The sequence below is a fragment of the Molothrus ater genome, chromosome 4 (assembly GCF_012460135.2).
Source record: "Molothrus ater isolate BHLD 08-10-18 breed brown headed cowbird chromosome 4, BPBGC_Mater_1.1, whole genome shotgun sequence".
In the NCBI taxonomy this organism is placed as follows: Eukaryota; Metazoa; Chordata; class Aves; order Passeriformes; family Icteridae; genus Molothrus; species Molothrus ater.
The window spans coordinates 8,089,113-8,100,355 of NC_050481.2; the positions used below are offsets into that span (position 1 = coordinate 8,089,113).

At 37.7% G+C, this 11,243-nt stretch overlaps 1 protein-coding gene across 2 annotated transcripts in view; it reads left to right on the plus strand.

Moving 5' to 3' along the window:
- INPP4B (inositol polyphosphate-4-phosphatase type II B) overlaps positions 1-10,988 on the plus strand; it is a 286,348-nt gene extending 275,360 nt beyond the window's left edge. Inside the window, exon 24 of one of the 2 annotated variants that reach the window (XM_036383013.1) lies at positions 10,675-10,988. In XM_036383013.1, coding sequence (XP_036238906.1) covers positions 10,675-10,807 — 133 coding nt within the window. In that variant the 3' untranslated portion in view covers positions 10,808-10,988. Of the gene's footprint in view, positions 1-9,268; positions 10,638-10,674 lie in introns of those variants that run through there. The other variant, XM_054514677.1, reaches the window with a different exon arrangement.
- Positions 10,989-11,243: the final 255 nt, after the last annotated feature.

The following is an 11,243-nucleotide window of genomic DNA, read 5'->3' on the forward strand; positions in this document are numbered from 1 at the left end:
TATTTAGGGGTAGTTATTTATGTAGTTATTGTTTTGTTATTTCAAAATACAGGGTTTTTCTGGAAAATTGGAGCAGTGTTTATCTAAAGGCAGAGCACCATGAGATGATGAAACTCTGAAATGTTTCTTAAACTGTTTTCCTTCCAGTGTACATAATAAGCAGTGCATATAATAGAGCAGAAAAATGCACTGTAGACAAAGATCACTCTCCACCATCCCAGTGAGTGATTTATACCCACTTGCTACCTTCTGTGTCCCATCCTGGGGAAGGAAGGAATTACTCCAACATTGCTATTGACATGCTGCTTCTTCAGAAGAAAATAATAATGGATGAATGTTTCCCCCAAAATCTTAGATGTTTCCAATTTTTTTTTTATGTTTTGGATTTCTCATAGGAAAACACCCTCTGTTCCCAATTACAAGCATTTAAGAATAGCATCCATTCCACTTAGTTGTGATTGCAATTGCCACCAAATGTGGAAAGCCCCATTGCTGTTCTGCTTGGCAGTTGCATATGTGGCTTGTTGAACATGTGCTTGGGAGCATTCAGACTTATAATATCTCAAATCCAGAGACTCCCAAGGTTCAGGAATTGGCAGATTCTGTAGAAGGTCCCAAGGCATTGTAAACTCTGGTGATAATGTTTCCATACTACTGGTCATGTGCTTGAGAGAACCCAGTCTGCAACACAGGACAGGCTGACTTAATAAAAAAATTAATATGGATCTGATAGTTCAGTCCAGGTCAGGAAGTAAATTGCCATTTTTTTCATCTGTCAGAGACTTAGCTCATGGTTAAGTGATGCTGACAGTGTAGTGAACTCCTCTTCTGCTCAGGGAGTCCTGAGCACAGTTCATAGAGCTTATCCTGAGAACTGCATCTTTGATCTTTGGCAAACTGACAATTACTGTTACTGCACTGAGCAAAACCATGTCCTTCAGCTCTTTGTAACAGTAAGAAAAATGTAGTGTTATTACAGAGAGGAAGATATTTGCACCTGTGTTATAAATGATTTACTCCTTTCTGCCAGCAAAGATTTAGGAATGCAGAAGGTAAAAATATGGCTTATTGAATTTTTAGTCTTTAGTGATCTCAAATCTTCCAAAAGTCTTTCTTTTCTTGATACTGAGGGCAAAACAGTATGGGCTTTCATCTCTTTATTCTCCCTGTCAGTGCAGTGGTATTTTTGCTTAAAAAGTGAATCTGTGCTAATATTGTCTTTGTGAGATACAGTGAACTTCTTAACAAATCTGCAGTAGCATTCAAATAAGAATTTCCTTAAAAATGCATCTTAACAACCAAAGAGAAAATGCTTGTATTCAATATATTGTTTAAAAGATTTCAGTTTCAGTTCTCCTCCTTGGTACTTGGGTGAAGCACAGGCTCCAAAATTTCAGCCATCTTCTAAAAAGATTCTGAACAAAACAAGTAATATGAAAGAATTACATTCACTCCTAATTTCTCATAGAAAGGTTTATTTCTCTAAGTCTCTGCACTGTACCTATTAACAGAGAAGAGGACAAATGCATTCAAGGCATTTAAATTAGAATTCTGTCCAGCCTTGTCATTTGCCCTGAAGGAAGTACATGGAAAAAAATAGTGTGTTTCTGATTCAAATAGAATTTTCTTTGCATTTTCCAAAGTTCTCTTAGAATCTACCTGCTAAAGAGAAGAGAAGATGGTTTATTGGTAGTAATCTTGGGATACAATTTTCAGGTTGCTGCAGTCTGCATCCCAGCCTATGCATTTTTTGGATAGGTTGGTTTGGGTAGCTCCCTATCTAACCAAAACAGGGCTGCATTTTTTTTCCTGGTAGCAGCTAAAATCAGATTTAGATGCATTTTCCTTTGTGACTGGGGAATCTATATGTGCACAACTTCACCTTGTATAAATATACCCACATACTGGGTGTGCTGCTGAAAGAACAGCTGGGATGAGAACAGATAAGGTTTCAAACTGGTTTTGTGTTTTTTAACAAATGTATCAGTGTGTTAGGTGAAAGTTTTTAATGAACTGGCATTATTTAGCTGAATTATTTAGAGACTAGCAGCTGCCTGTAGTTTATGACTCACACTTTGGTTAATCCCATGGAGAGACTATGTGAGTTGGTGTCATTAATGACAAGCAGTTGCATTCCTCCTTTCATAGATCTCAAACTGAAGTTGCAAGCAAAAAAACCCAGCAAGTCACAACGTTCAAATTTAGAATTCCTGCTGTTCAGCACCCTCCTCCCTTAAAATACCCAAATTAGGGATGCAACATAGATTAAATGATGTTCTGTTTACACCAGCAGTTCTCTGACCTTAATTCTGTCGTCCTACACCTAGAAATGAATAACAGATTTTAAGCTTCATCTTTCGCACATGTCTGTTAACTAGTGTAGGAAGCCCTTTCTGCCTCTTAAATCAGCTTTGCTACTTGTCCTCAGCATGGGGAAAAAGACTAAAAAAAATTTTGCCAAAAGAAAAGGGATGAGTCACGAAGATTTATTTTCATGGCCAACAGAAAGTATTTAAACCTGATTAGACATATGAAAGAATTTATCATGGATTTATGTTTCACTGTGCTATGTGAGCTAAATGTATAAATACATCTTCAGTAAAACTTCTTGCTGTGACAGAAACAGTCTGGAAACAAGTGTGACTCACTAACCAATTATGCCAGTGCCATAACCTTATGGAAGGGAAATGTTGTAGGTATTCAGAGCTTAAGTGAAGGTAAAACCTGTGGGGTTTTGCTTGGCTGTTTTCCTGCACAAAGATATAGACCACATTGGCTTTAGTGTTGGTTGTACATTAGACTGAATTTGTAACCTTGTAAGAGAAGTTTGTCAGGAAAGATTTTGCAAATTTGACCTGAGAAATTCCCATATACATGTAATCCTAATACTTTATAGAAGAGTGTCTAGGAAGAGTATTAGAACCATGTTTTTTGATAGACAGGGAAACCTTTGTAAAATTGTTGTGTAATACTGCAGAGGACTATTGGTAAAAAGCAAAATGCAATAGCAAATCCTTTCCTTGGAGTATAGTAGAGGTGAAAATCATGTTTCAAAAACTGCTCTGCTGTCTTGACAGGTAAAGAAGAATCTCTTCTGCAAACCCATCACTTTTCAGTTCTGAAGCTAATCTCTCACACAGTCATCACAATGACTTTGCAGGGCTTGAAGCTTCTGGCCACACTTGTAAATCGAAAACCTCTGGGGATAGATTCTAGAGCATGATCTCAGTCATTTTATACAGTGAAATTATTAAATGTTTTTGGATGCAGTTTTGGCAGATTAAGTGTACTCTCAAGTGATTCCAGGGCAGTTTGGGAGTTGGCATGACCAAGGGGCCTGTTCCCATGGGGCGGTATCTGTTGTCCATTTGGCAGACACAGGCACAGAAAGTCAACTTGGCTTTGCTGTTCAGATGCTGAGGGTGAATTTAACCTGCTAATGTAGGTGTCTTAAATGGACCAATGACAAAAATTGTGATTCTAACTGGATTTTTTTCTATATGTTTCTTATATTTTCACTATAATAATTTTGTCAATGTTATTTTTTACCACATAGATACTCTTTAACATTGAGGGAAAAACATTCTTGAAGGCATTCTGGGGAAATATTAATTCTTCTGCAATCAGCAGAGATTTCTGCAGTGCTAAGATTAACACTGGTAGAGATGTATATTACCCAATAGTATGTTTTATGCATATTAGATAGAAAGCTTGAGACTGCCCTTTTCCCACCTATTCTTCAGAGTTAATTGTATGTTAAAAAGTAAACATAGACAAATAGTAGGGGTGTTGCTCTGAGTGAACCAACAATTTGGGAGATGCTTCCATAGCCCAAAGCTGGAGTGAGTTGTGCTGTTTTGTTGCCTGCAGTGCAGGCAGAGTGTGTGCCTCTTTCACTTGCTCTGGGAAATCCAAACACAGCTAAGCTGATAAAATAGGTCATAAATTTGCACATTTATAATTATTTTGACTTCGAGGAGAACACATACACAGCAGAGCAAAAGAGCAACTGTGTAAATTGAATTTTGACTTCAGCATTGCTTCCAAAGGATCCCTGTGTGTCCATGTGAGCACATTAGACAACAAGGTTTTCCTGGATATGGTTGTAAGACCAAGTGTCTCCTTGCCTGTTATTAAATACTGCTGCAAGAGGGTTTCTTTATTAATCTGTTGCTCTGTACTGAACTGTTATGGCCTGTTCATAGTAGTGCTTAAAATCTGTGCCCTGTCCACCTCTGAGCTTCCAGTAGCTTGCTGTCTCTGAACACCTCCTCAAAATTGAATTTTTAGCTCTCTACAGACTGAAACTCCAGAACAGTTTTGAGCTCAAAGCCCACAGTTACTTCACCATAGCTGTTTTTCAAGATCTAGGTGTCTTATCATCATGACTGCACCATGAATCTGCTGCTTGGTCCAACTCAGTGGTCAAGCCTCATGTTATATGATCTACTTTCCTTTTTATTTCCTAAATAATGCATTAGAAAAGTCATGTGTTAAAACCAGGCAAGGAGAGGAGAAAGGAGTAGGGAAATAGAGGATGCCAGCACAAGCAACAAGAGCAGGGAGAAACTTGCAGTACAAAAGGTAAAGCAGGAGGAGGGAGTTTAGTGTGACAATTCGATAAAACAGATTTGATTAACAGTCTGGGGTTTTTGTGTATGTTTAAATAGCAGCTTTCTAAATCACTGACTGAATTCCTCAGTATTCTTAGATCTAAGACTGCTCATCAGTTTCAGCAATTCTAGTTGTTTTGAGCTGAGATTATAGGATCATGTAAGCAGCAAAAATTGATTTCTAGCATCTTCTGCTTTATTTAGTGCCATGTAGATTTGAGGGAAAAATTGTAAGTTATTAAATGTGTATCAGAAAAAGAATAATTTTAAAGATCATTGATCCAAAAGATGTCTCTGCTGGTTCCCTTCCCTTATCTTCCATTTTGAAACAATGCAGAACCATTTTTTTGTTTTTAAAAATTGTTGGAGGTTTATTGTATCAGCTTTATCTTTCAAAATAAAATTTTGTTTCCCAATATTCCTTTATATGTTTTATCTGAGTTCTGCTCTGATACTGAAATCATTCAGGACTAGGCTGATACCTCTTTATTTCCTCCTGCATAATGTTTTATTCTTCTAGATGTGATAGGGCAGCAGCTTCGTAATGGCTAGGAGATGTTCACAAGGATCCCACATTTTCTCTTTGAAAAAGTTAAGGCTGCCTTCTTGAACTGTAGTGCTGTACATTGATACAGTTGATTATTCTCTGAAGTGTTTCAGTCAATCCCAGTAACATGTATCATGTAGAAATTAGGATGCTTTCATTCCAAAAACTTCTTAAGAGAAGCTGCTTCTTGAAAGCTGCTTATGAATTTGACTGTCTTGAAATAAAAAGAATAGGTAAGTTATCAAAATTGTATAAGACTGAGAACTGTTAGCAATCCTTTCTATTTGAAGAAATGTCTCTACTATTATCTGATGGGACTCTAGAGAAGCAACTTACTTTTGCTATTTTTCTCTGTCAGCACTGCAGTTTAACAAGAAAAACACAGCAGGACCAGAAAAACCTTGCTTGAATTTGTCTACAAAAGAAAGGAAAATTCCCATAAAGTACAAGTGCAGTAGGACATGAATTCAAACTGTAGTCACCACTAGCACATGGGACACCTGTTAATAGAAAGCTGCCTATTTATTCCACCTGAAGAAATTGTGTAGAACAGTTCAGCATTTCCAGTGTTGCTAATAACTGTAGCTGGAAAAGTTCTAAAAAAGAAGCATACATCCCAAAATGTGAAAATCATCTCCTCCAAAAACCTTGCTCAGGGACAGCAGCGTGACTGATAATCAAAAGCCAAAATGTGCCCTCATGTGTGTGCTTGACTCTATAAGGACTTGAGAGGCTTTTTCCTCATACCATTTTCATCATCTCTGCTTCACTGCTTTGAGGCTCAAATAATTTATCATCTGAATTTGAAAACAACAAAAAATACCAGCTGTTTTGCCTTTGTCTCATTTGATAAGCATGTAGCAGCTCCTAATAGGAGTTTAGGATGATAAAACATCAAATGAGAAAGAAGGCAGGCTGAGATGGTTATATTGTCATTAACTTACAGAACCCTTGGCTGCTGCAATGTGTTTGTGCTGTGCTGTAGGTCTCAAATGAACAATTTGAGAGTAAATGAATAAAAATTGTATGATAGGTTAGTGGGGTGTTCGTGACTCCAGATGTTACAAACTTAGAAGCTTTCACTACTTCTGCTAAAATTATTTGTGAAATAGAAACTTGCTGGTTATTTTGCGAGTCTTCTGCCTTCCTTTTGCTGTTAAAGTACAATTTGTGATGGAGATAATGAAACTGAAACTATGGCTGTATCTTCACACCTTAGCATGTAGCACTCAGCACTGTGTTCTGGTTGTGCTGTCAGTCAGAAGCCACATGAATCCAGCTGATAGGGCATCAGTGGGATTTCTGCTGTTTGTAGTAAAACTTCTCCAGGGTTGGATGAGCCAGGGGAAGCAATATTATGATGCTGACAGCTGGGTGTAGGTCTTTGCTTTGTTTAATAGTCACTGCAGAGGACACTTCAGGGTGTGTTGGAAGACACTGTCACTGCAGTGCATTGAAAAATACTGGCAGACCCTAGCAAGGCATCTGACCCTGATCAAATATTCCTCTTAAATTAAAAGCCTATGTAGCTGTTCTGCTCAGCTTGTTCTTAGGAAGCTAATAATGGAGTTGGGTCCTCTTGCTCTATTTTGAGGACATCTTATTGAATCGTGCATTGAATGATGTGACTAATTTGTGGAACAGAAATGCCTGTGCATCAGCTGTTCACAGCCATTTTCCTGGGGGAAGATAGAACTTTTTATGTTAAAAGACACTGATCATTCTTTTCAGCATATCAAAGAACAAATGTACTGTAGGCTTTTCTATTGAAAACAAAAAGAGAACAAATGGCTTTTATCTGTATTTTCATCATTACACCTGCATAAATCTCACTGATGCTAATGTGACTTGTAGCAATGTAGATAAAAGCCAGTCACACTGTTGAGATGTGGAGTCCAGCAGAGCAAGGCACACCACAGAAGCAGGAAGGGTTCATCCCTGTAGGAACAACCTGCAAGTGTGTGACTCAGCCTGCTTGGAATGAACCATTGGTGTGCAAAGCCAAGGCTCTCCAGATTGATGTAAAGAAGCAATCTGATTCATGCAGTGGCTGTGCAAACTTACTGAATGCTCAGCTTTACTGCTGCCCAGATGGATTTCTCCAGAAAAAAAAAGTTTGGTCTCTGCATCCACTCAGGGCAAACAAAAATCAGCTGGACTCTGTGACTGGGAAGGAAGAGATGGGACTATGAGGGTTGAGCTGGAGTTCTCATGAATTGTGGGCATAATGGGAGTAAGCTGAAACCTGCAGGCTCACCTTGAAGAGTTGGAAGGGAGTGAGGGGACAGTGTCAAAGGGGCAAACCTGTGGGATGCTGTAGAGATTAAAAACAAAAAAAAAAGGAAAACCAGCAAGCAGCAGGTTCTTAAAAGTATATAGAAATACATAATGGAGGACAACATGAACTGGGAGCAATGAATCCTCCCAGCTGATCACAAATAGTAATGTCACTGTGAGCAGAAGAGGAAGGAAGTTCTGTGGGTGGGCCCTAGGACAGAGGCATAACTGGAGCAGTCTGATAGAGAAACACAGAATTACTTATTTCAGTGTTGACAAGGCCAATAAATCATGCAATTAGCTTAATTTCTTGATAGTTTCTGAGATAATATCTACAGTAAAGTCTGAGTTCTGCCCAAGTTCTATCCATGGACACTTGAGATCTGTAGAACAAAAGCAGCAGACACCCTGCCACCAGCAATTACTTTGACCTAGATGAAAATAGCAGGGATTTTATTTTTTATCTTTTATTTTGCTATTTAAAATAGCATGTATTGATCCCTTTATTAGTGTAACATAGAGATTGAATGTTCAAAGCAAAGAATAAGACTAAGAACTTATGGAAGGCTTGTTCAAAAGAGAAATTGGGCAAGGAAAGGTTTTGATCAACCCCCCTTGCCTAGGGTTCCACCTGCAAATGCAGTTCTTGCACCTCTCTTGCTATCCAAGCTTAAGAAATGTAGCATTGCCCTTTAACACACAAGTCAGAAAGGTAGGCTTTCTGTAAGGTGATGTGGCTGCTGCTGTTTTCAGAGTATCCTTTTCATCTTACCTGGAGCTTTGGGACAGTAAAGATAATGTCTGCCAGCATTTTCTGTCTTAAAGGGAAGAGCATACTTGTGACATGTGCTTCTGAAAGGGCACTGCATTGTCATCTGATATATTTGGATATTCTCAAGTCCACATTAAAAAATGGCAAGTTATCTTTTCATCACAGGATATTCATAGTAAATATAAAAAAAAAAAAAATCTTGCCAGTCCTTGCTGCCCAAAGGAAGTCTATAAACAGGACTCCTGAGTGTATGCAAGTAAGCTTCAGAGAAATTGAACAAGTGTGGTTGCAATGTGAGTAATTCTACTTACAGAGAATCTGTCAAGAATACAAAAGGAAAGCCTGGCAGTGGAAGTATCCCTGTTGCTCTGGTAGGACAATGACCACACAATTCAGTGTGATTCAATAGAATTTCCTTGTAAGTAGATCAGCTCCTCCCTGTGTTGACTGATAAAGATAGCAGGTGATTTACTTACAGGAATGTAAGTGCAAACTTTTAAATAAAAAGAACTGCTTTGGCTTTGAGTCACCAGCACTGATGAATTTTTGAAGTCAATTTACCATCATACAATACTATTTTAGAATAGCTGTTAGTGTGTGGCCTTTTCATTTCTGCCAATAAACTTCATAATAGATACTGAGGCAGGACTGAAAAGCCTGTGAACACCATGGAGACATTATTTGTTCAGTGTTGCATTATGACGTACTCATGATCTTTTTTTCTTTGCTTCCTTAACTTTTTTTTTTAAACCTCCTTATTTCATTTCTGTTCAGTGTGTGTGTTGATTTTAGTGATAGTGTAGTTCATTGTGGAATTGATTTAATGTTCACTTGTGAGTACTACTCCAAGGCACCTAGTAGCATTAATATGTTAGTAGCCACCCAGTCATCATGCTTCCCATGTCAGCTGCAGAACACAAAAGTTATACTGGAAGTACTTAGATAAATCTGTTTCATCAAAATGGCTCTGTGCTTTCACTTTGTCAGAATACCTGCGTGTTGGCTTTCTTTGCTGCTTAAATGCTGTTCTATCTGTTCCTAACTTGCCCTGTTTAACAGCAGACAGACCCAGGGAGCACTGAATGAATCGGATGATCCCGAAACAGGCTGTCTAACTGATAACAAGCCAACTTCTCGACACTTCTATCCTGTCGCCTTGCTGCTTGTCAGCTCCCACTTGCTGGTTGTGTGGCTTATTTTAAGTCTTGCTTTGCTATTAGCCAAATATCAATAAACTTTACCTGTGTTCCTTTCTTTTCTACAAACAGCAACAAACTAACTCTAGAAAAAAGAATCATGTTGTAATATTTCTACAGTCTCAGACCCCAAGGATTCATCTTTAAGATTCCAATGTCTGAAATGTACTGTGTTTTCATTCTTTTTTTCTGAACTCCGAGAAGTATACTATGCATTGAGTGAACTGATTTGCTCTTTCTGTTCATGGTAAAGCTTTCCCACTGTAATTAGCGCAAAGAAAGCCCACTTACAATGCTGTCACTGTATAGAAGTTGTGGAATCCTGAATGCTTGAACCCCTCTTTCCAGAGTAATTAGTCTGACAAAAAAAATAAAAAATAAAAATTTGCACAACACAAACTAACCCCTAGACAAATATGGCAGGGCAATGGTTTGTGAGACTTATCTTTGGTTGTGTTTCTTCATTGTAACTAGCTGATGGCATTGTTTTCGTTTAATAAATTATTATTACTTTGCTACAACTAACCCTTTTCTGTAGAGTAAATAGAATATTCTAAGTTCTGTTTTGTAATGAAATTAGCCTGTTTGTAATTGTTGCTTTAGTTGCTTTTGCTTTCAATACACTTTTATATTCTTTTTAACAAAGTCCTGTTTATGTCTTGATGCACCACTTTGGCACTTGTGACTTTTGTACTGTATGTGAACGAACATCCTTCCTTTATAAAGCAGAGAGGTGGATTGGGCTCTTTGAAAAGCCATTCTCTCTTTTTTTCATTGCAAAGCTGAACATACAGAAAATGAAGCAGAGATGAAACTTCCCTTCACAAATCTCTAGGGCCAGACTTAATAAAATTCCTTATTCCTAGAATGCGCATTTTAGGGCAGTGTATACTCACACATATATAGCAAATCAATTGGGAAAAAAAAAAAAGGTATGAAAAGGTTTAAAAGGTAAATATATTTCTGGAAAAATTAGAACAAAATGTATCATTAAAGTATTTAATTTTTTTACTGAACTTTAAACCGCAAGGGCAGATATATTAGGGGGGATGGAAAATCTCATCACCTATTTCTGAGGGCAATAACTGTACTGGGCCTGGCCTTGGATTTAATTCTGTAAGATGTATCATCACTCATGGAAAACAAAAATGTAGAGTTGAATCCTTGTTATTTTTACTTCAACTGTTGCTGAAACTCTGCAATGAACAAATAAAGCATATTTATTTATTCTATGTTTCATGAAGTTGTACTTTTTCCCCCTTTCACTAGAGAAGGATGCCGCATAGAGAATGTTCTGAAGAATGTCAAATGCAGAAAGTATGCATTCAACATGATACAGCTGATGGCTTTCCCAAAGTACTACAGACCTCCAGAGGGGACATATGGAAAAGCTGACACCTAAGCTTAACAAAAGTGTAATCAGGAGCATATGTCATGCTAATTAGTGAATATAACAACTGCTGTTTATGACGTATGAATTGGCAATGTATAACCACTGGAGGTGGTATTTTTATCAGGTTTTATCGTTTTACACTGAAATTAATCTGATTAGTCATTATGAAATAAATACCATGAAAAAGCAATGGACTGGATATTCTGAAAATCAAATATATTCAACTTATCTTTGTGAAATTGAAGCTTAGTATGACTCATAAGCCAGTTGGAATTAGTTTCTGGGGTCATTTCATTGAAGATTTAAAAGGGAAATGGCATTTGCTGTAGGAACAGAGATTAGTAATCTGGAAGGTGGCATTCTGACTCCAAACCAAACCCTGAGATTTGATTTAAGGGGTCTCTTACTGCTGGAAAAGGTGTTTTCTGTAACCAGCAGAGCACTG